This window comes from Pseudorca crassidens, chromosome X, assembly GCF_039906515.1.
Source record: "Pseudorca crassidens isolate mPseCra1 chromosome X, mPseCra1.hap1, whole genome shotgun sequence".
In the NCBI taxonomy this organism is placed as follows: domain Eukaryota; kingdom Metazoa; phylum Chordata; class Mammalia; order Artiodactyla; family Delphinidae; genus Pseudorca; species Pseudorca crassidens.
Genome location: NC_090317.1, coordinates 19049192 through 19075735, shown reverse-complemented (window position 1 = coordinate 19075735; position 26544 = coordinate 19049192). Strand labels below are relative to the sequence as shown.

General features: G+C 37.1%; 1 protein-coding gene across 1 annotated transcript in view; it reads right to left on the bottom strand.

Annotated features, from left to right (window-relative positions):
* Nucleotides 1-26544, bottom strand: part of MBNL3 (muscleblind like splicing regulator 3) — a 120162-nt gene that overhangs the window by 61235 nt on the left and 32383 nt on the right. The window contains exon 2 of the mRNA XM_067722871.1: nt 1724-2625. Coding sequence (XP_067578972.1) covers nt 1724-1900 — 177 coding nt within the window. The 5' untranslated portion in view covers nt 1901-2625. The remainder of the gene's footprint in view (nt 1-1723; nt 2626-26544) is intronic.

The following is a 26544-nucleotide window of genomic DNA, read 5'->3' as shown; positions in this document are numbered from 1 at the left end:
AATAAATGCTGGAGAGGGTGTGGAGAAAAGGGAACCCTCTTGCACTGTTGGTGGGAATGTAAATTGATACAGCCACTGTGGAGAACAGTATGAGGTTCCTTAAAAAACTACAAATAGAACTATCATATGACCCAGCAATCCCACTACTGGGCATATACCCTGAGAAAAACATAATTCAAAAAGAGTCATGTACCAAAATGTTCATTGCAGCTCTATTTACAATAGCCTGGAGATGGAAACAATCTAAGTGCCCATCATCGGATGAATGGATAAAGAAGATGTGGCACATATATACAACGGAATATTACTCAGCCATAAAAGAAACGAAATTGAGCTATTTGTAATGAGGTGGATGGACCTAGAGTCTGTCATACAGAGTGAAGTAAGTCAGAAAGAGAAAGACAAATACTGTATTCTAACACATATATATGGAATTTAAGAAAAAAAATGTCATGTAGAACCTAGGGGTAAGACAGGAATAAAGACACAGACCTACTAGAGAATGGACTTGAGGATATGGGGAGGGGGAAGGGTAAGCTGTGACAAAGTGAGCGAGAGAGGCATGGACATATATACACTACCAAACGTAAGGTAGATAGCTAGTGGGAAGCAGCCGCACAGGGAGATAAGCTCGGTGCTTTGTGACCGCCTGGAGGGGTGGGATAGGGAGGCTAGGAGGGAGGGAGATGCAAGAGGGAAGAGATATGGGAACATATGTATATATATAACTGATTCATTTTGTTGTAAAGCAGAAACTAACACACCACTGTAAAGCAATTATACTCCAATAAAGATGTTAAAAAAAAAAGAAATTGAAATGGTTATTAAGGTTAATTCATTTCCCCCCCCATATCTATTTTAACATATTTTGAAAAAAAATCTAAAATGAATCACAGCAAATCTTACTAATTCAACCAGGAATCTATTATCATTTTTTACTCTTATGCTTTAATTTGTACGTTTATGCTTAATTTAAGAATAACCATGGATAAAACATGAAAATCAGTGCATTTTTCATTCTGCAATCATATATGTTCTATTCTACATAATATCTCACCTGTCCTCATATTTTGTTTATACTCATGTACATAATATTCAGGTTTGATCACCTTGGCAATAGACCTTTCCTTATAAAATGTGCTCACAAATATGAAATTGGTCAATCAGTTGCTCAGGAAGAAAATTACATGAACCTAGTTTTGTAGCAAATATGTTTAAGTTAAAGGTTCAAAATATCCTTTAACTAAGAAAATTCAAAATACCATCATTTTCCTCCTGGATGGTGAGATTTTCACCTTATACTTTCTCTGTCTGACTTTATTTATCCTCTGATTGGTCCCTGCCAAGTATATTTTGATAATATAGATAATAAGCTATATTTCAGTGAAGGACTTCTCTATGTTGAGGACTATGACCACTGTATTAAAATCTAAATAATATACACAGACGTAAAGTACAGCAAGGCTACAACTTCTCACTCCTACAAAAATTCTTGAATTTTTTTTTATTTAAGTCTATCTATCTCGGTCAGTGAGCTTTGATTGGTGAGCTTTAGTCTGGCTTAGTTCTACAAAGTCTACATCCTGTCTTAAAAAACAAACAAACTTACTGCTTTCATGGTATCATTAACTTGACTAATTTCAAGGCACAACATATTTCAAAAAAAACCCAGAGAAATCAACAAGTTTCAATTAAAAATGATGTGCATTTAGATGAGACTCACCTTTAAAGAATCAAAACAAGCCATCACACGACCATTTTCCACATGGCAAACTCTTGGCGGATGGGCAAACTTGCAATCTGCATCAGCTCGAGAGCAGGTTCCTCTCTGAAATTCTCTACAGACTTCCAAAGTCAGCCACTTGGTATCACGAACCAGGGCAACATTGACAGCCGTCATATTGAAAGCAAAGTTAAAATCAAGTGCACCCTCTCTACAACACTATTACTGCTGTTGTTGAAAGGTTAAAAATAAATTCAAGCTAAATGTGAAGAGATAACTGGTTGCTTTGGTGAAAGGTTTCTTTGTTAGCACTTAAGTTTTCATTTAAGTCAAATTTGGTGGTCTAGTCAAACAAAAAGCCCACTATAAAATAAAAATCGTATCAGAATAACTAAAAATCAAATTAGAGACCAACTCCTAAGAAGGCAGCCGTCAAGGTTAAGATATTGAGTGCTTTATTTTTTTCCTCTGCTGAAGTTACTTCAAATAACTGGCAGAGTTTCAAAAGGATTCTGTGCTCTCCAGTTGATATTTTCAATTATTCTCGCAAAAAGCATATGCTGCTGGCTGCCTGTCAATGTGTGGAATGGTCTCAAGTCAAGGGGAGAAAAGTTTTTTTACCTATCTCTTGGCTTTAAAGATTAATAGGATGTTACAACTGCAATTTTTTTTTTGTTTTTGCTGCAAAATCGGGAGGAGGAAAAATGACTATGAAAATTGAGAATCAAAGAAAAAAAGAATGAACGAGTTGCTGAGAATGAACTACAAGCACACCAGGGTTTTTTTGTGGGGGCGGGGCGAGGAGAGGTGGCAGTGATGGTGGTAGGGAGAGGGGTTTATAAAGAGGCAGCTCGAAAGTGGAATCCAATCAGCAGTTTTCAGAAAAGGCACTTTCCAGAAACCTGCAAAAAATAAAATAAAATAAAATAAAATTAGCTAATATAACACATTGCTTCCGTTTTAAACTCTAGATTTGGAAAAGTAGTAATATATCCTCTTTAAAACAGGAAGCATCTAGATACTGACAGTGCAACGTAGGAGACAGTCAGCCATTGTCAATAAAAAGGGCATTTCCCAGTGTAGAACTGTACATAGTAAAAGGAAGCAACCACTTCGATTTACTGTTGAAATACAAGACTGGGCAACAACCCAATTAAAAAGAAAAAAAAGATTATTTCATTTTGGTCTGTTTGGGGGCAGAAATTCATTCAGGGGTCCACTGCACAGAAAGAGCCAGAGCCTGACATGTCAGCGCTTTATGTAGTCATGATCCACCTGTGTGTCTTCAGGTTTTAGAGGCTACCAAAGACCTGCCATTAAACTGGCTTTACTATGATCTGATCGAAGGCTTGATGATCTGCTCTCAAAATCCAGAAAACAGAAATTGCTAGGAAAATTTAAGATGCTCCAAGAGGTAACTGTGTATTTGAAATGTAATTGTTGATGATCACACAAAACAGATATGACATAACTAGCTGGAGACCCACTGCAAATGAGGTAGGGGAGAGACTGTGAAATGTAAAATGTGCTTCAGATCAAGAAAGAAATCCTTTGAAAAGATGCTGGATTTTTTTTTCTGTGTATGCTCTATTAGTTCTTAGTCTTTATGAAGGGATATTGGAACAACTCAGAAGGAGGTTTCAGCATGGACAAATAAGTGAGACCGAAAGCACTGTTCATACACTGGTCATACATTAAATACTGTGCAGCTTTAGGGTTTGTACTTTAAACCAGTGTCGACCAGCAACAATTTCTAGGAACTCAGCTGAGAAGATAGATTAAATGTTAATTTATTGGCATTATGCCATGAACACATACCAAAATAACAGGGATTTTCTAAAGCAAAAGTAAGCTCTGAGTATCAGACAAATCAACTAATTGTTAACTTCATCAAAAAAGTAGAATTAAAGTTCTTGAAAACATTTCATTTACTTTTTAAAACAGTTTCTTCAATAATTTTACAGAATCTGGATTTTTGCTTTATTCTTTCCGCATTCAAGATGAAACTCAATATCACCTAATTTTTCAGATACCATTAGGAAATTAAGTATATAGAAAATTCATGCAGGCTTATCCATTTAAGAGCAAAACGTGTTTCTCTAAGTCATTCTTCATGGAAATATTTCTAAAATGTATTATATGTAGCTTTGCCTTCTTAAAAAATACTGAACATAATTTGGGCTCTGGTTGAAGACTTGGGGTCATAAAATGCCCTGGGAAGTATTATAGTTCTCTTTCAGTGGCAGATTGTTAATTGTCACTTCTACTGTCACTTCCCTTCCTGCCACAATATCTGCCATGGTGGATTGTCCAGCTCCTTTCTGGAATACATAATAGCTAATCATGAGGTTGAATAAGAGTTAGTTACTCACTGTATGAGGGGCCTGTGGGCAAAGTGCAGGGCTTTCATGCAGAAGGTCTGTGACTACTCTTACTGGTTTGGAAACCCTTTTGCAATATGTTCCATTCAGGACCATGTTCTAGAGGGTTAAGGTTGCCAGGTGAATGACCTCTAAAAATATTTAAAATAGATATCTATTTTAAACAGCCAGATGGGGGAAATGCAAATGAAAATCACAATGTGATACCACTTCACACCCATTAGGATAGCTACAATAAAAAAGAAAAACTGGAGGGGTTTCCCTGGTGGTGCAGTGGTTGACAGTCCGCCTGCCAACGCAGGGGACACGGGTTCGTGCCCCGGTCCGGGAAGATCCCACATGCCGCGGAGCGGCTGGGCCCGTGAGCCATGGCCGCTGAGCCTGCACGTCCAGAGCCTGTGCTCCGCAACGGGAGAGGCCACAACAGTGAGAGGCCCGCATACCGCAAAAAATAAGAAAAAAAAAAAAGAAAAATTGGAGAAATTGAAACTATCGTACATTGCTGGTGGGAATGTAAAATAGTGCAGCTGCTGCAGCAGTATAACAGTTCCTCAAAATGTTAAGCAGTTACAATATGACCTAGCAGTTCCATGCCTAGGTATATACCCAAAAAAATTGAAAGCAGGATCTCGAAGACATATGTGTACACTCATGTTCATAGCAGCACTATTCACAATCGCCAAAAGGTAGAAACAACCCAAGTGTCCATCAGCGGATGAGTGGATACACAAAATGTGATACGTCAACACAATGAAATATTACTCTACCATAAAAAGGAATAAAGTACTGACACATGCCACAACACGAATGAACCCCCCAAAAATGATGCTAAGTGGAAGAAGCCAGTCACAGCGGCCACATATTGTATGGTTCCATTTATATTAAATATCCAGAATAAGTGAATCCATAGAGTCAGAAAGCAAATTAGTGGTTGTGAGGGCCTGGGGAAGGGGAGAAAGTGGAGCAACTGCTGAATGTGTATGGGGTCTCCTTTGGGGGTGACGAAAATATTCTGGAATTAGACAGTGGTGATGGTTGCACAATGTTTTGAATATACCAAAGCCCATTCACTAAACTGTATACTTTAAATGAGTGAATTGGATAATATGTGAATTATATATCAATAAAGCTATTTTTTAAGTCTAAAGAGACATGACAACAACAACAACAAAAGCTTCATAAGTGATGGAATTGGCTACCCCAATCTTTTCTTTCTTAGATTCTTCTTAGACACACATTCTTCTAAGTAGTGTTCTGAAGTTGAATTTCAAGAGTAAATTCATTTCCACGCTTGTATTATAGAAAGTACTCTAATAAAAGAGTATGTTCTGTGAGTTTGTAAGTTTAGATTTAAAGATATATTCAAATTTAATCCTATAACTAAATTACATGGGCTGCCTGAACACATTTGAAAGAAAAATAATGAAAAAGAAATATATATATAATGGGTTTTTTCCTCAGAACATAAACGGTGAGTGAGGGTCTGGAGAAAGATTTCTCTACAGAGGTCTATCAGTATAGAAACAAATAATAAATTTGAATTTTAAACTTTTACAAATGAAAAAATACAAACAGGAATTGAACTCTGGCCCTGCATTTTATGTAAGACAGGGGGAATGGGAGAAGGAATTTTCTTCATTTTTAAAATTGACCTGTAACCTCTGATGGGACCCTGGCCAGCTCCTCAAAACAGTTCTAGCCAGCGCATATCTGCATGTCTTCCTTCAAACTGGAACTATTTTTGGTGCTGGCACAGAAGAAGCTAGGTGCAACAACTAAAAAGAGCTGGTGTGACAGTGGAGAGATGTTCCGTCCTGCCGTGCCGCTCATCTCTGTATAAAAGACGGGGAGGGGGGTCCATTTTAAAGATCAACTTTGTTTGGGGGACAATACAACTTTATCTTCACTACTTTAGACTTGAGTAATAGGAATACGAGTTTGTTTTTCATGATTTATAGTCCTCTAATGTAGAACATGAAAAGTTACCGTTTCTTAGTACATTTGTACTTGTATGGTATTCGCAGCTTGCAAGTGTTTTTATTTCATTGATCTTTGGAGCTCTAAAAAATACTCTAAACCATGGGTGATAACCCAAAAAGACCAATGAAGGAAATGAAGCTCAAGGAAGCTAAATTACTTATCTGAAGTTACAAAGCCTTAAGTGGTAGAACCATGGCTCCAGGCAAGATCCTCTGACTCTAAATGTCATGCTTAGATCCTGGCAGAGAAATGTAGCAGTGATCATTTCTTATCTCTTGTCTCTCTTGGGAATCTTAAACAACGAAAGCCAGTCATTTTTGCGTAGTACTTATGATTCCTTCTCAAAATTATGTTCATGCCTGTTGCAGTGCCATCTTCATAATATTCCTGTGTTGTGCTGCACCAACATTTATCCACATCCACTATATGCCAAGCACCGTTCTAGATGTGGAACAAGACTGATAAGGTCCCTGCTGTCACAGAACTTCCCATGCTCATTTAAATAGAGAAGAAACCAAAGGCATAGCAAAGAGAAATGATTATGAGAGTTTATGAAGGGGTGGAAGCAGACTCTAGGTATTCTGATTCCAACACAGGTCTCTCATTCTCCCATGAATGGTACACCAAGCACTCTAACTTAACAATACTCTTAAACACACACTCAAACACTATTGCATAGAAACAAGTCACTAAAAGGAACACCCCAGAAATTACCACACCAAGTCTTACTGCTCTCCGGACTCCTCTTGAAGACAGTACTACTGTTCCCATTTTACAGTGGGGAAACAGAGGTGGAGAAGGGTTAAGTCTTGCACAACTTCATGTAGCTCCCCTCAAGCCATGGTTCAAACTCAGGCAGTCTGCGACCAGAGCCCACCTTCTTAGTCATGTCATGATACTGTGTCTCCCTTATGGCACGGATCACATTCTTATTATAGTCCCTTAAGTTTTCTCCCTTATCAGACTGTAAATTCCACAAAAGTAGAGATCATGTTTTACTTAGTTTTGCTGACTCTATCTTCTCATTGGAAGTTAGAGCATGACAGCATTTCTCAGGATTCTTACTTCGAAAGGTCAAAGATTAAATGGTAACTTAACCCTTCCAAGCAAGGATTTTTGTCAGTTGAGCATCCTCTAGGCTGGCTGAGCTTTGGCCACCTCTGTCAGTTTCATATCTATCAGATCTGTAAAGTTGAGTATTTTCTCATAATTCTAGCTTTCAAATTGAAATGTTAATACCTGCAGTTCTTGATATATAGAGCACTCAGTTTCGATAAAGAATGGTCTATTCCTGCTCTTTTGGTAACAGCAAGATCTTATCTTGGATTTAGAGTAAAAATATGAGATAACCAAATGACTTTTCTCTATATCTTTGGATAGTAGGTTAATTTTTGGAATGTTTTTGCCCAAGAATCAGTGTGATGAAACTGAACTGGGAGTGGGGTGAAGGAGATTTCACTTTGAGCCACAGGAAGAAACAAGAAACATCCCCAAAGTACATATTTTTCCTTGAAAGTAAAGGAGTTATTTTTGAATTTTAATTAATGCTCCTTTACAAAAATTCTATATTAGATATAACATAAGGAAAATAAAAAATGTTTTTACTTCAAGAAAACAATCCCTTTTAAAAATCACATTAAAAACACTTAGGAATAAACCTGACCAAGGAAGTTAAAAGACTTATATGCTGAGAACTATAAAACATTGATAAAGGGAATTGAAGATGATTTAAAGAAATAGAAAGATATCCCATGTTCTTGGACTGGAAGAATTAATCTTGTTAAAATGGCCATACTACCCAAAGAAATCTACAGATTTAATGTGATCCCTATCAAAATATCCATGACATTTTTCACAGAACTGGAACAAATAATCCTAAAATTCATATGGAACCATAAAAGACCCTAAATTGCCAAAGCAATCCTGAGGAAAAAGAACAAAGCAGGAGGCATCGTTCTCCCTGACTTTAGGCTATACTATAAAGCTACAGTAATCAAAAAGCATGATATTGACACAAAAAACAGACATATGGATCAATGGAACAGAATAGAGCCCAGAAATAAACCGACACACTTACAGTCAATTAATTTTTGACAAAGGAGGCAAGAATATACAATGGCGAGAAGACAGTCTCATTGCAGCACCATTTGCAATAGCCAAGACATGGAAACAATCCAAGTGCCCATCAACTGATGACTGGACAAAGAAAATGTGGGGTGTGTGTGTGTGTGTGTGTGTGTGTGTGTGTGTATATATGTATATATATATATATATATAATGGAATACTACTGAGCCATAAAAAAGAATGAAATATACCCATTTGCAGCAACATGGATGGACCCAGGGAATAGCATATTAAGTGAAATATCAGACAGAGAAAGACAAATATCATATGATATCACTTAGATGTGGAATCTAAAATATGATACAAATGAACTTCTTATTTACAAAACAGAACCAGACTCACAGACACAGAAAAAAAACTTATGGTTACCAAAGGGGAAAGGGAGGGGGAGAGAGAAATTAGGAGTTTGGGGTTAGCAGATACAAACTACTATATATAAAACAGATAAACACAAGGTCCTACTCTATAGCATAGTGAACTATATCTAATAGCTTATAGTAAGCTATAGTGGAAAAGAATGTATATACACACACACCTGAATCACCTTGCTGTACACCAGAAACGAACACAACATTGTAAATCAGCTATACTTCAATTTAAAAAAAGTTTTTACTTTAAAATTACATACACACTAGATTCATTATTAAGTAGATTATCTATATTTTTAAGGATTCAAACATTTTCTCATGGAGTTGTTCTTGATGGTAAAACAAAATAAATAAATATTTTCTACTGATATAATGGAAATAGTACCTTGTTCCAGAGTGGCTTGCAAGGCCACTGCCAGCAGTTACTTTTGTCCCACTTTTTCTTACACTTTCCTTGTCTCCTCCTTTCTTTTGCCTTCCCTTCACAAGCCAGCACATAACATAGAAACATTGCCAGTGTCTGGTCCAGAAGATCACAAAGACGCTCTTTGGCACCTAAAGCAATATCTGAAGAGGCATTTCTTTAAATGTATTTATCGACCTCCGGAATAAACAATGAAAACAATGTTTTCTTTCTTTCCATTTTAAGCTTTCCTTACATCTGTATTACCACAAGGAATTCCTTGTGGCCATTTATTTTGGCTCTACGAATATATGACACGCCTGCTACATGCTGCTTGAATTGGCAGGCTAACAAGGCTTAAAAGCTTACAAGTTTTCTAATTTGCTTCAAGTTCTATTTCCCTCACATATTTAGCTTAGTGGTCCACCAATCCAGTTCTTTAAGGCATATGAGAGGTCCTCAGCACTGTAGATGGAAGCCATGATTTCACAAGCATCCTATAGAAAACTGAGTTTTATGTCTGAAAAAAATAAGTGTGAAAATAAGGACATTTCACCTATGTGCAGAACTTTTTCATTAAGCTTTTCTTTTAAGTTTCATTGAATTTTTTTCACAATATTCCCAGGGTAACAAATTTATCTTTTACAAAAAGCAGGTAAATCAAGTTATTCTGTTTCATAAAGCAATTAAAAGACCCACCTCAGTGCATATATATGGTCATAAAAAGAAAAAAAAACAGGTGCTACCCTGTCTCTTTCAAACATAGCTCTAGCAACAAATGTGATTGGTTTTGTTAGTCAGAGGAGTTCATCTTTTTTTTAAAAAAAGATATATCTCTTTTAAAATAATATATGAAATTATGAGAACTTGCTAATAAATGCCATTTAAATATTTTAAACTAATCCAATTTAATATAAAAACAACCCAAAACCTGGATTCTGCACACAGTTGTTATCAAACAACACTGGTTAATTGCTTGCTTATGTCCATGGGACAGAAATCCCAGAGCCATTAAAAGATCACCAAAAAACTGGATTTAAAATTGAAGACAGTAAGAACTTAACATATTTGGCAATTTAAGTCCTATAATGCTCAAGCATTTGAGATGAGAGAAATACAAAATGTCACAAGACATTGCATTTAATATATGCAGGGTGATTTTGCTGAAGATTCATTCAACAAATATTTATTGGGCATCTAATATGACCTAGGCACTGATCTAGGTGCTGGGGATGCAAAGTTGAACAAGAAGATTAAATCCCTGTCCTGAGAATCATACATTCAATTGGTTGGCCACGAATGGGGATGGGGGGGTGGCGAAAATAAATAAAAAATCATATCCGTCATTCATTTTATCCATTTAACAAATATCTATTATGATTCCCTAAAATTCAAGCCAATGAGGTCTTTAAAAATGTTCATGTGGAATAACAAATGTTGGTGAGGATGTGAAGGAAAGGGAACCCTTGTACACTGTTGGTGGGAGCGTAAATTGGTGCAGCCACTATGGAGAACAGTACAAAGGTTCCTCAAAAAACTAAAAACAGAACTACCATATGATTCAGCAATCCCACTCCTGGGCATATATCCCAAGAAATGAAAACACTAATTTGAAAAGATACATGCACCCCAATGTTCAGAGGAGCATTATTTATAATAGCCAAGATATGGAAGCAACCTAAGTGTCCATCAACAGATGAATGGATAAAGAAGATATAGTAAACAATATACAATGGAATACTACTCAGCCATAAAAAAGAATGAAATGTTGCCATTTGCAACAACATGGATGGACTTAAAGGGTATTATGCTTGCTGAAATAAGTCAGAGAAAGATAAATACTGTATGTTATCACTTATATGTGGAATTTAAAAAATAAAACACACTAGTGAATGTATCAAAAAAGAAATAGACTCACAGATATATAGAACAAACTAGTGGTTGCCAGTGGGGAGAGGAAAGGGGGGAGGGGCAAGATAAGGGTAGGGGATTAAGAAGTACAAACTATTATGTATAAAATAAGCTACAAGGATATATTGTACAGAACAGGGAATATAGCCAATATTTTATAATATCTATAAACGGAGTATAATCTTTTAAAAATTGTGAATCACTTGTTGTATACCTGAAACTTTTATAATATCGTAAATCAACTATATCTCAATAAATAAATAAATAAATAAAAATGAAAATGTTCACGTGGGAAAGTGTCAGTTAATCAACAAACATTTATTGTGTCCACCAACAATATGCACAGACTCGTGTCACACGCTTCCGGGGAACCAGACGAGCTTTAAAACACTGCCTGTGTACTCAAGAAACCTCTTTTGAGTTGGGGAGACAAGAACAACATAATATGAAATAAAAGCAAACAATGTAGACAATTAAGAGCAAAATTTAGTAACATTAACAACAAATGTGATGAGAGTTCTGAGAAGAGGATGTCACTCAGGCCTGAAGTTGTCAAGGGAGTTTTCCAAGAGGAGAAAGTGGAGCTGGGTCTTAAAGAATGAGAAGGACCTAGGTGAGGATGGAGGGGCAGAGAGACTTCCTGGAAAGAGGAACAGCACGAATGAGGATGAGAAGATTAGGTATCAGGTATTTGTAGGATGGTGAGCACACATGGGCGGGCTAGGATGGCAGGTTCATACTGTGGAAGACAAATCATTTGTGGGTTGTTTCTGAAGATCCTTGAAAATGGCTCAAGGACTGTAATGTTTATTATAGAAATAGGAGCCGCTCTCAAAGATTTTAAGCAGAGTAGAAACTTAGTGGCCATAAATGCAGTATGGTAACAATGATCTGCCCTTGCAAAATTGTTTTATTTAAGGAGCCCACAACACACAATCAGAGCAAAGTTTACACATCTGACATACTCTGGAAGAACAAAAGATGAGAGAGAAGTGGGTGGATGTCAGAGTGTTTCTCTAGTTCACAGGCTCTGTGAGGATAGGACAGGCAGTGATTCAAGTCAGGCTGTCATGAAAAGTGGGTAAAAAAACAAAATGAAAAGTGCAGCTTCTTGCTTTCATTTTGCTAATTACACATTTATCAATGACCCCCATCATTAAGGACACATAACTGTATTCCTATTTTACGAAGTGACTCAAATGTTTTTCAGTCTTACTCTCTGCAAGGTAAATTCCTATTAAAAATGTAGTTGAAACTTCAGCAAGAATTTCTTTTCTTCAGTTAGATTTTGCTACAGAACAAGCTCATGCCAGGAGTTAAATTTAGATAGCAACTTTTTGGCTGTAATGGCATCCTGTAAATTCCTGCTACAGGACTTTAACCAGCACCCCAGTGGCTGGAAAGTGTTCGTGCTCCTCCCAAAGTACATACTGAATTGAACTCAATTCAATTTTCAGGGCCAATTTACTCACTGATAAGATTTGGTTGAACATTCACTATTCACCAACACACACACACACAAACACACACACATTGGAAAACAATCATCAGAAGCTATCACAAAATGTTTATTTATCCTTTAAATACTTGAACAGCTCAAGTAACTCTCTAGTCAAATTTGTGAGTCACATAAGTATGATTATTTGTCAGAGAGGTAAACTAAACTAGCATCTAAGTGATTTGATCATGTAAAGGGATTCATCACTGTATCTAGTAAGCATCCAGTGAGGGCTTCCTTACCCGACTTCATCACTGGTATTATGCCCAATAAATTCAGATTCTCAATCTCAGCACAAAGCCTCCAATCCTTATTAGGAGCACTTATAAGACTAGTAAAAGACTGAGGAAAAAAGCTTTATGGCTAAAAAAGTTGGGAGAGGACCAAAGGTACCCTGATTTCAAGGACCAAGTAATTTAATACATCAATGCCAAAAGTTCTAGTAAGACTTGAAGGGAGTTTTCTGGGAAAGTAAATTTCTTAAGCAAGTATACCCAAGAGTTCTATCATCTATGTCTGAAGTTACTGTTGCTAGAGGCATTATTTCACATTCATATTATACACAACTGTGACATATCTGTAAGCTAACTGCCTAGAGTTAATTGCAAAGCTGGGTACTTTAGTAAAGAATTATTCATCAAGAAAAAATAGGGAGACGACTCAAAATCAGAAATAAAAGAGTAGATATTACAACTGATGTCACAGAAATACAAAGGATTATGGGAGTACTATGAGGAATTATATGCTAACAAATTGGACAATCTAGAAATACTGGATAAATTCCTAGAAACATACTACCTACTAAGTCTAAATCATGGTGAAATAGAAAACACGAACAGACCAATAACAAATAAGGTGATCAAATCAGTAATCAAAAGCCTCCCAACAAACAAAAGTCCAGGACCAGATGGCTTCACTGGTGAATTCTACCAAACATTCAAAGAATTAATATCAATCCTTCTCAAACTCTTCCAAAAAAATAGAAGAGAATGGAAGTCTTCCAAACTCATTTCACAAGGCCTGCATTACCCTAATATCAAAACCAGTCAAAAATGCCACAACAGGACTCCCTGGTGGCGCAGTGGTTAAGAATCTGCCTGCCAATGCACGGGACATGGGTTTGAGCACTGGTCCAGGAAGATCCCACATATCGTGAAGCAACTAAGCCCATGCACCACAACTACTGAAGACCTGTGCTCTAGAGTCCACGTGCCACAACTACTGAAGCCTGTGCGCCTAGAGCCCATGCTGCGCAACAAGAGAAGCCACCACAATGAGAAGCCTGCACACTGCAACAAAGAGTAGCCCCCACTCGCTGCAACTAGAGAAAGCCCACGCACAGCAACATAGACCCAACACAACCAAAACTAACTAACTAAATAAATTTTAAAATGCCACAAGGAAAGAAAATTACAGGCCAATTTCCCTGATGAACATAGATACAAAAATTCTCAACAAAATATTAGGAAACTGAATTCAACAATATATTAAAAGGTTCATACTCCAAGATCAAGTGGGATTTATTCCAGGGATGGAAAGATGGTTCAGCATCTGCATATCAGTCAATGTGGTACACAACATTAACAAAATGAAGGGGCTTCCCTGGTGGCGCAGTGGTTGAGAGTCCACCTGCCAATGTGGGGGACACGGGTTTGTGCCCCAGTCCGGGAGGATCCCACATGCCGTGGAGCGGCTAGGCCCGTGAGCCATGGCTGATGAGCCTGCGCTTCCGGAGCCTGTGCTCCGCAACGGGAGAGGCCACAACAGTGAGAGGCCTGCGTACCGCAAAAAAAGCAAAACAAAAAAAAAATGAAGGATAAGAATCATATGATCATCTCAACAAATGCAGAAAAAGCATTTGACAAAATTCAACACCCATTTATGATAAAAACTCTCAACAAAGTGGGTAGAGAGGAACACAGTAAAGGACATATATAACAACTCAATGGTTGAAAGCTTAAAGCTTTTCTGCTAATATCAGGAGCCAGAGAAGGATGCCCATTTTCAGAAACTTTTATTCAACATAGAATTGGGAATCCTACCCAGAGCAATTATTCAAGAAAAAGAAATAAAAGAAATCCAAATTGGATGGGAAGAAGTAAAACAGTCGCTATTTGCAGATGACATGATATTACATATAGAAAACTCTAAAGATTCCATCAGAAAATTCCTAAAACAAATAAGTGGATTCAGTAAAGTTGCAGGATACAGAATCAATACACAAAAGTCTGCTGTGTTTCTATACACTAATAATGAAGTATCAGAAAGAGTAATTAAGAAAACAATCCTAAAGTAGCAGGACACAAAATTAATGCACAGAAATCTCTTGCATTCCTATACACTAACGATGAAAAATGTGAAAGTGAAATTAAGAAAACACTCCCATTTACCATTGCAACAAAAAGAGTAAAATATCTAGGAATAAACCTACCTAAGGAGACAAAAGACCTGTATGCAGAAAATTATAAGACACTGATGAAAGAAATTAAAGATGATACAAATAGATGGAGAGATATACCATGTTCTTGGATTGGAAGAATCAACATTGTGAAAATGATTCTACTACCCAAAGCAATCTACAGATTCAATGCAATCCTTATCAAACTACCACTGGCATTTTTCACAGAACTAGAACACAATTTGTATGGAAACACAAAAGACCCCGAATAGCCAAAGCAATCTTGAGAACGAAAAACGGAGCTGGAGGAATCAGGCTCCCTGACTTCAGACTATACTACAAAGCTACAGTAATCAAGGCAGTATGGTACTGGCACAAAAACAGAAATATAGATCAATGGAACAGGATAGAAAGCCCAGAGATAAACCCACACACATATGGTCACCTTATCTTTGATAAGGAGGCAAGAATATACAGTGGAGAAAAGACAGCCTCTTCAATAAGTGGTACTGGGAAAACTGGACAGCTACATGTAAAAGAATGAAATTAGAACACTCCCTAACGCCATACACAAAAATAAACTCAAAATGGATTAAAGACCTAAATGTAAGGCCAGACACCATCAAACTCTTAGAGGAAAACATAGGCAGAACACTCTAGGACATAAATCACAGCAAGATCCTTTTTGACCCACCTCCTAGAGAAATGGAAATAAAAACAAAAATAAACAAATGGGGCCTAATGAAACTTCAAAGCTTTTGCACAGCAAAGGAAACCATAAATAAGATGAAAAGACAACCCTCAGAATGGGAGAAAATATTTGCAAATGAAGCAACTGACAAATGAGTAATCTCCAAAACATACAAGCAACTCATGCAGCTCAGTATCAAAAGAACAAACAACCCAATCCAAAACTGGGCAGAAGACCTAAATAGACATTTCTCCAAAGAAGATATACAGATTGCCAACAAACACATGAAAGAATGCTCAACATCATTAATCATTAGAGAAATGCAAATCAAAACTACAATGAGATATCATCTCACACTGGTCAGAATGGCCATCATCAAAAAATCTACAAACAATAAATGCTGAAGAGGGTGTGGAGAAAAGGGAACCCTCTTGCACTGTTGGTGGGAATGTAAATTGATACAGCCACTATGGAGAACAGTACGGAGGTTCCTTAAAAAACTAAAAATAGAACTACCATACGACCCAGCAATCCCACTGCTGGGCATATACCCTGAGAAAACCATAATTCAAAAAGAGTCATGTACCAACATGTTCACTGCAGCTCTATTTACAATAGCCAGGACATGGAAGCAACCTAAGTGTCCATCAACAGATGAATGGATAAAGAAGATGTGGCACATATATACAATGGAATATTACTCAGCCATAAAAAGGAATGAAACTGAGCTATTTGTAGTGAGGTGGATGGACCTAGAGACTGTCACACAGAGTAAAGTAAATCAGAACGAGAAAAACAAATACCATATGCTAACATTTATATATGAAATCTAAAAAAGAAAAGAAAAAAATGGTCAGAAGAACCTAGGGGCAAGACGGGAATAAAGATGCAGACCTACTAGAGAATGGACTTGAGGATACAAGGAGGGGGAAGGGTAAGCTGGGACAAAGTGAGAGAGTGGCATGGACATATATACACTTCCAAACGTAAGATGGATAGATAGTGGGAAGCAGCTGCATAGCACATGGAGATCAGCTCGGTGCTCTGTGACCACCAAAGGGGTGGGCTAGGGAGGGTGGGAGGGAGGGAGATGCAAAAGGGAAGAGATATGGGGACATATGTATATGCATAACTGATTCACTTTGTTATAAAGCAAAAACTAACACACCATGGCAAAGCAATTATCCTCCATTAAAGATGTTTAAAAAAAAAGAAAACAATCCTATTTACCATTGCATCAAAAAGAATAAAATACCTAGGAATAAATTTAACCAAGGAGGTAAAAGACCTATATATTGAAAACTATAAGATATTAATGAAAGAAATTGAAGAAGACAGAAATAAATAAAAAGATATTCTGTGCACATGGATTGAAAGAATTAATATTGTTAAAACATCCATACTAGCCAAAGCAATATACAGGTTCAATACTATCCCTACCAAAATTCCAATGAGATTTTTTACAAAAATAGAAAAACAGTCCTAAAATTTATATGGAACCATAAAAGACCCCAAACAGCCAAAGCAATCTTGAGAAAGAACAAAGCTGGAGGCACCACACCATGGTCCTTGATTTCAAACTATATTACAAAGCTATAGTAATTAATGGTATTGGCATAAAAACAGATGCATAGATCAATGGAACAGAATAGACAGCCCATCAATAAACCCACTCATATATGGTCAGTTAATTTATGACTAAAGAAGCCAAGAATGTACAGTGAGGAAAGGATAGTGTCTTCAATAAACAGTGTTGGGAAAATTGGACAGCCACGTGCAAAATAACGAAACTAAACCACTATCTTACACCACACACAAAAATTAACTCAAAATGGATTAAAGATTTGAGTATAAGACCTGAAACCATAAAACTCCTAGAAGAAAACATAGGTAGTAATAAGCCCCTTGACATAGGTCCTGGCAATGATTTTTTTGAATCTGACACCAAAAGTGAACACAACAAAAGCAAAAATAAACAAGTAGGACTACATCGAAATAAAATGCTTCTGCACAGCAGAGGAAACCACCAATGGAATAAAAAGGCAACCTACTGAATGGGAGGAAATATTTGCAAAGCATATATCTGATAAAGGGCTAATATCCAAAATATATAAAGAACTCATACAATTCAATAGCCCAAAAACCCCCAAATAATCTGATTTTAAAATGTGCAGAAGATCTTAATAGATATTTTTCCAACGAGGATATACAGATGGCCAACAGATACATGAAAAGATGCTCTACAACATTAACCATCAGAGAAACCACAACGAGATACCACCTCACACCAGTCAGGATGGCTATTATCAAAAAGACTAGAAATAACAAATGTTGGTGAGGATGTGGAGAAAAGGGAATCCTAGTGCACTGTTGGTGGGAATGTAAATTGGTACAGACACCATGAAAACCAGTATGGAGGTTCTTCAAAAAATTAAAAATAGAACTACCATATGATACAACAATCCCACTTCTGGGTATTTATTCAAAGAAAACGAAAACACTAATTTGAAAAGATATATGCACCTCCGTGTTCACTGCAGCATTATTTACAGTAGCCAAGGTATGGAAACAACCCAAGTGTCCATGGATGGATGAACGGATGAAGAAATTGTGATATATAAGTAGACATAATGGAATATTATCAGCCATAAAAATGAATGAAATCTTCCCATTTGTGACAACATGGATGGACCTTGAGGGCTTTATTGTAAGTGAAATAAGTCAGACAGAGAAAGACAAATACCATATAGTTTCTCTTACATGTGGGAAAAAATACACACACACACACACACACACACACACACACACATAAAATCTAAGTGTTCATACATATAGAGAACAGATTGATGGCTGTCAGAGGTGGGGGATGGGAGTGGGAGAAATGGGTGAATATTTTTGTTTGTTTAAATAAATTGAATTTTAAAAAAAGAATTAGGAGTGAAGAGTTCAGAGCACAGACAGGTCAGAATCTTAAGTTCTACATTTCCCAAACTTCACACTGGCCTGAGAGTATCCTTAATAGCCTCTAAAATAAGAATTCCACTTTTCTCTTGATATTTCAGAGTGATTTATACTGGATTGGAAATTATGGGTGTCTCTTTATAGAAAAATTTAGAGAAAATGTAAAATGGGCTGTCTTTTTAACACCTTTTAACTGAATTTTGGACAAGTAGTCAATGCCCTTGCTAACACTAAAGAAAGGTGTGTAACTATAATACTGTCATTATAAAGTTGTCTTCCTGGCCCAGATAGAATAGTTCTCCTCTGTCGTTCAGTCAATCTCAACAAATCTCAAAGGAAAGATTACAAAACTCCCAAAGCAGAGGGGGGCGAGGAAGAAGATTGCTTCAATTGTACCATGAAAATGGAAAGCAACACCTAAACCCTGAAATGTAATACTCATCTTCTATAAGAACAGTTCTGTGAAATCTATCAATTTCAACTCTGGTTTGCCTCAATAAATGGGGAAATAACTTATGTTCCTACTTCTGTAAGGTATATAACTTAAATCCAGATTTCAGATTTTAAAAGGAAGGTATAGAAAAATCAAGCCCACATCAAATATGAAAATACCCCAAATAACTGTAAATGTGGTCACAGCAGAATTATCAAAGCCAGGGCTTCCCTGGTGGTGTAGTGGTTAAGAATCTGCCTGCCAATGCAGGGGACAGGGGTTCGATCCCTGGTCTGGGAAGGTCCCACATGCCGCGGAACAACTGAGCCTGTGCACTACAACTACTGAGCCTGAGCTCTAGAGCCTGCGAGCCACAACTCCTGAAGCCAGTGCTCCTAGAGCCCGTGCTCCACAACAAGAGAAGCCACTGCAATGAGAAGCCCGTGCACCGCAACGAAGAGTAGCCCCCGCTTGCCGCAACTAGAGACAGCCCGTGCACAGCAACGAAGACCCAACACAGCCAAAAATAAATACATAAAATAAATACATAAAATAAAATAAAGTAAAAATAATTATCAAAGCCAATGAGGAGCAAAGTAACCTATTGATTATTTCAACCTTGAACAGTGGCCCAGAATGGTTCATCTACTTGGCTAAAATGCCTGAAACTGTTAGTGTACACATGAAGAGCACATGGTCCGATTTCATCATATCTGATACCTTGTCCATCTGCGGTCAGAATGGGTGGGCAGATTCCCAAAGTTTAACCCAATTGTCCTGATTCATTTAGTTTCTTTCACTGACAGCACATATCCATGTTTGAGCTTAATTCCTGGCTATGGATGAATTTCACATTGCTGAAAACCAGAAGGGCACTCTCTGAAGCTTTGAATCCCTGGGGAAAGGCAGTCCCTTGCCACTGATATTATAAGGATTTATTGACCCCTGTGAGTCTGTGTCTTCCATTAATTTCAGTGCAACTGCCTTGACACCCTCTTTCAGTTTCAGAGACCACCACCTTCTTTACACACGATTTTGTCCCAACTGCCTCTCTACTGTAGACAAACTTTAGACTCTACTTTTCTATGATGGTCTACCTGGTCTTCTTTAATTTCTAAAACCTTTTAGAATCAGAATCAGTGTACCTGCTTATAACCATCTGACTGACCCTCCCGGCCACAGTCTATTGCTAGCCAAAACATATGATCTGGCATATTTCTCCTGCTAACCAAATGTTTGGTTTTGGCTTCTCTTTTCCTATTTCTACCTATGAGAGTCCATTTCTCCTGCTATCCTCTGTGGTCAGGATAAACATAAATACCAACTATTCCATTAAGAATATTCTCTATATCAATTTCGAATCAATTGAGACACTGGGAATTTTACTGAGTAAAAATTCCAAAAGTGAGTTTAGGGTTCACAAAATAACCACTAAAACACAATAAGAAGGATAAATTTGCTTTGCTGAGCAGATTTAATGATGTATTCTAAAGTGGTATCTTAGTTATTAAAGAACTGGTATTTCTAGAGGTTAATAATACTTAACATTTATGGAGCTCGTATTCTGTGCCAGACACTGTGTTAAGAGTTTTATATTCATTATCTCATTCAATCATCCCAATACTCTATGAAGTAGATAATATTAAGGAGCAATGTTAAAGTCTAATTTCAAAACAAAATCTGTCACAAATCTCAGTTCCAGACTTGTCACCAAATAGTAGTATTGAGTTTTTCAATATTTAAAGTTCTCAGATGTCATAATAATAGAGCTATGGGCACTAATTTAAAAATCTCCAGTTTCTCAATTTTCTTCCCAGCTTCCTGTAATTACAATATGAAAGCTCATTACTTCCTATCCATGGAAGCCAGAGGATCCTGAATTGCTTATAATTTTTTGAATATATCTTTTCATGCATGTCTGGCAAATAAGTTAGAAAATGCTTGACACATTGGGTTTAAAATCTCCCATTCAAAAGAACATGTGGTCCAGAAATCTGGCATCCAGCTGGCAGAAGGGAAGCATAAAAGCCTTTGGGCATACTAAATCCCTCCCCCAATAATAAAACTCTCTACAAAAAAAAATGCTTATCCAAATCAAAGTGAAAACTTTGAACCAAGATTGAGAAATTATGAAAAAACTGTGAAGCTATAATACTATAGCAAAGTAGCCAGCACCTATTAAAACTCTCTCTGTTGCTAATTTGTAAGCTTGTTATATCAAAACCTGGAGTATGCAAATCAAAAGGAGAAGACAAAATAAAAAAGATTTCTCCACACGAGGATTTCACGACATGATCTGAGTAAGAGCCTGAAAAGAAAGCAGGATTTGAAAATAAAACTCAAGGAAAATGCTGAAGTCAAACCAGCAAGGAAGTCTGTACACTAAGGTAAGCACGAACATATATGGAAACTAAGAAAATACCTATAGATAAGAATCATTCAAAAAATCGACTCATTTTTAAATGGCCAAGCAAAAAAGGAGGAGAAGGAGTAATGGCTTAAATATTGGATTAAAGAGAGCATTTACATTTATACTCAGGTGAACGGAATCCCATTAAAACTGATAAATTCTATACTGTAGTTACCATGTTGTGTTCATCAGTTTAAAATCATGTGAGTATACCTTATAGGAATGATGAGGAAATTAGGTTAACATGATATCATCTATATCACCAAGTACTGAATGACTAAAATGATTAAATTGGACTGCCATATAATTCAATGTATCAGTGAAGGAAACCAAAATGCCTTGATTCTATCTTAAATAGCAGTATATCTCACAAAAGATCATAAAGTTCTCAGCATAACAGAAACTTCTTCAACTCACACTGACATAAAACTGAACTTAAATTCCCAGGGTCCAAATACGGATGATATCATCAATCACATGTACTTGTTCCACTAAAACCATTCAAGCCTCAAGGAACAAAACAACTTTCACATTAGTAATCACTGAAACAATACAGCTTGGGTTATTAGGTTTGTCAAAAGTCAAACAAGACTCGTTCATCAAAGGATAAAGACTTTAAGAATGCTAGAGTTGCAAGTAATCCTGAAAGATCAAATCTAGCTCATTACCTTCAGGTAAGTAAATGAAGGACTCTAAACCATTCAGGTAGATGGCTCATATCCAGTTACTGAATACATATTGATAGTAGTTCTCCATAATTTCTCTTTCATAAATACATTCTTCAAACAAACATTTATTAAGGACTAACTTCAGGAACACATAACTAGATGTCAAGGCTATAAACACAGATAAGCCACAGCTCCTCGTGTTTGCATTTTATTTTTAAAATTTCAAAAAAATTTGGAAAAGATAATCTTAGTGGATAGGTGACGTGATTTCAGGAATCCAGATGTTATATAACTTTCATTTAAAAAAAACTTATGTTTAGGCCCACAAGGTTACTGATGAATAGGCCAAACCATAATATCCTCAGGAACTCATTCACTCCACGTGTGACCATGTTTCTCAGGAATCTTCCCATTATTTCTTTAAAAAAAAATAAATTTATTTATTTATTTTTGGCTGTGTTGGGTCTTCATTGCTGTACACGGGCTTTCTCTAGTTGCAGCAAGTGGGGGCTATTCTTTGTTGTGGTGTGTGGGCTTCTCATTGCGGTGGCTTCTCTTGTTGCGGAGCATGGGCTCTAGGGGCACAGACTTCAGTAGTTGTGGCTCGTGGGCTCAGTAATTGTGGCTCGTGGGCTCAGTAATTGTGGCTCGCGGGCTCTAGAGTGCAGTCTCAGTACTTGTGGTGCACGGGATTAGTTGCTCCACAGCATGTGGGATCTTCCCGGACCAGGGCTTGAACCAGGCGGATTCTTAACCACTGTGTCACCAGGGAAGCCCTTCCCATGATCTCTTGAGCTGCAATTCTGTCTCTCCCACAAACATCCATGCAACTTTTCTACAGTTCAGCTCTGCCTCTCTCTCAAGGAAGGCTTCCTAAGCCTTCATTGCTGGAATATCTTCAAACTGATTCCTCCTCTTCCTCAGTCTCAATCACTCCTGCACTCACTACAAGATGGATTCCATCTCCACCATTCTATTAAAACTGTTCTACATTCTACAACTGCATTCAAGAACAATGCTAATTTGAATTAAACATTGCTAGAGCTGTAGGTACGTTCACTGTTACCTTCCCTAGCACAGTACCTAGCACAACTAGGTTCTCAATAAGTGTTAGCTGAGTTGAAAATTATATAAATAACAGAGGTGGCAGTAGGCATAAGATAGTAGTTACTCATTAAAAAATCTGAATTGTCAGTCGTGTGTAGGTAAGAGTCCATATATTTACAAAAATGTCTTTTTTCCTTCATTCATCCTCCAAATATGTATTAAGTACTATATACGAGGCACTGGACATGGTTCCTCTTCTCATGGACTTTAGTAGTCTAGCAAACTATAATTGTGATGCCACACACTTAATAAACCTGTTTATAGAAAGAAGAGTACAACATGATTTTTTTCAATGTATCTATTTTATGGTAGAATAGAATTATAGAATGTGCTTCTTTAGAAAGGGAGAAATCTCACTTTTTCCTCTAGGGGCAGCTTCTCACCTCTACCAAGAAGAAGGCATCACCGGGTGCTCAAACAGAACTCTCCGTCACGAGTTTATTATGTCATAGTTGTGTAGCTATTTCTGTGAACCACTTTTGCGCAGGACCTAGCCTGGTACGTGACACTTAATAGGCTCTCAATCCATTTGTTTTCATTGCACAGATGAGAAAACTAAGGCCCAGGAAAGTGAAGAAAGGCTAGTTGTTCTGGACTGTATAGAATGAGCTTTAGAATCACAAAGACCTGGATTTGACCTTTGGTCAAGATATTTAACCTCAGCATCTCAGTTTCCTTGCAGGATTAAATCATATGACAGATGTGAAAATCCCTGGTGTGAGGTAGGCACTCCATAAATCCAAGATCCAGGTTAATGACACAGAACTGGTTTTAGACATGGTAGGACAGTTGTTAGGAATTTAAAGAAAGTGAAAAATATATAAATGAGCAAATTATGGTATTTATTTGATGTTTTAGGCTTGAGCCAAAGCAAACATTTAAATAAATTCAGTGTAGGAGAGTGCAAAAGACCTAGATGGAAAAAAGTAGAGCTTCCCTAGGGACAGAAAACAGAGCTGATGTAACAGCATCCTTACAGACTGGAGTAGAACTTTCCCAGATATTAGCAACATCAGTTAACTAAATCGGAAAAAGTTTTATATAATCAGAATAAAGGTATAGTGCTTCAAGGTGGCAAAAACAAACAATAAATGAAAGATCTTTAAGCAGTACCTTTTCCAGACCTTTAAAAAGGAAACAATTTTAAATAAGTCTCATGAAAAATTGGAAACTTTAAACAGCTAAGTACTAATTTATGAGAATGAAAAAGAGAAAAAAATTAAATGACCCAGCTTAAAAAATAAATTTAAAAAAACCCTAAAAGATATCCCACCTTTGCTTAGTGGTTGAGAATAGGATTTTGGAACAAGAAGCCCTTATTCATAATCTTACCTCTTACCAGATGAAAGATCTTGGGCAAGTTATCTAAATCATCTGTACTTCAGTTTCCTCATCCATAAAATGGTGTCAATGACAGTATCAATCTCACAGGGTTGGATTGTAGATTAAAGTGTGTTAATATTTATAAAGCACTCTGAAGAGTGCTTGGCACTAAAAAGTGCTTCTGAAATAAATCATCAGAATTCATTTTGTTCAATATGGAAATAGGAATCTCACAAACCTCATCCCATGACTACAATGACTAAAAAAATTTTTTTAATGTTTTGCTATGTATTTACTCTGAAGCCATCAAGTTCCTTATATAAATACTTAGGAAATGAGGAACTCTGGAGATGAACAATATAAAGGCAAGCAGTTGACTTGTTTTCTGTTTCTCCAGAAGGATCTAGGGGTGAAAATATATAGAGAGACACATGTTAGCTCAACACAGTGAAGGACCAGCTCAGAGCTTGAACTGTCCAACAGTGCACTGACCTGCTTTGCTAGGTGGTGCGCTCCTCTGCACTGGGTTTCTATCACACTGAATGGGAAGTTGGACTAGAAACATCAAAATCACCATACGAGGCTAAGATGCCATGAGTCAGTAACTTTTTGTCAGAGAGAGGAAGTGCACTGCTAACTTGTAGGCTATGTGCATAGCACTGCATTTGGTCTTTGAGCGACAAAAAAAATGCATATAAGATAGATTCTCTTCCCTCAAGGAGTTTATAATCTATTTGAGGAGACAACCTCACCTCTCCAAATTATTAGAGGTAGCATACGACTAAGTTCTGAATGTCCCTTGCTTTATAACCACAAACTCCTAGAAATACAGAGAGAAGCTGTGCCCTCTTAGAATACTCTCTCTTATCCAAAGGTAATATTTCTTGTAAATCAGAATGACTGTGTCTATGTGAATGAAAGAAATAAGCATCCCAGGGTTCCTGTTTTCCTTTAGTGTGAATATGAAAGTGTTATATCTACCAGTGTCTCCCAAATGTGAAGCACTGCCTTGACAGCAGCAGGTCCAGGCAATGCAGGAAAGGAGAGGAGAAAGAGTGAACCTATACATTTTTATCACACATAAAAATCTGTGCCTTTTATTGGTAGTTGAGTTGTTTAGTCATGAACTCAAGCAGACCTGAAGCTAAGATACATTCCCCACATTTTTGCTTTAATACGAGCCTGAGTCACAGACTCACAATGTGGGCAATGATGATCTACAGGCCAATTCCTTCATTTTCCAGACAAGATAACAGGACTATAAATGAGAAATCACTTGGTCACAGTTACAAGAAAGTTAGTGACACAGCCAGCACAGGAGCTCAGTTCTAACAACCAAAATTGAATACTTTGTTCTACATCTTGAAGAAGTTTTAATATCTTTCTTTTTCTTTCTTTCTTTCTTTCTTTTCTTTTTCTTTCTTTCTTTCTTTCTTTCCTTTCTTTCTTTCTTTTCTTTCTTTCTCTTTCTTTCTTTCTTTCTTTCTTTCTGTTTCTCTCTCTGTCTCTGTCTCTCTCTCTGTGTGTCTCTCTCTCCTCCCTTCTTCCCTTCCTCCATCAGTATCATTCTCTCTCTCTTTCTTCTTTCTCTTCATATTTAAACTCTTAATTTTCACAGCATGAGAACACATGTGATCATAACTGAAGCCACTATGTCTCTACTTAAAACCATTCTATTTATTGAAAGGGAAGTTGAAATAAATGCTTTCAAAGGTTCAGAAGAAATAGAGTAATGGCATCTTTTTACAAAGCAGACTATAAAACTGCCAGGAACTTGCTAGGGAAGTTAATAGATGATCTTTACTATTTGATGCAAATTAGCTTTTAAAACAATCCAAGCATCAAAGTCCAAAGGAAAGCAGGAGTTAGAATTAGTGACAGTGGCTGGCAGCTAGCTGGTGGAAGAGAGACCACCACGGGATTTTTCAGAGACTAAAAGAAGTTACAGCCACTTATCTACATGTGTATATTATACTGCTGGAAGCCAATGCATGAAGGGAGGGAAGGGTGCACGCACTCGGGGTGTGTGTGTGTGTGTGTGCGCGTGCGTGTGTGTGTGTGTGTGTGTGTGTGTGTTGTTGGGTAAGGGATAGAATCTTATGACTGCTGGCTAAAAGGGGGTTAAAACTAGTGAGACTGTACTGAATACATGACATGGTTCTTT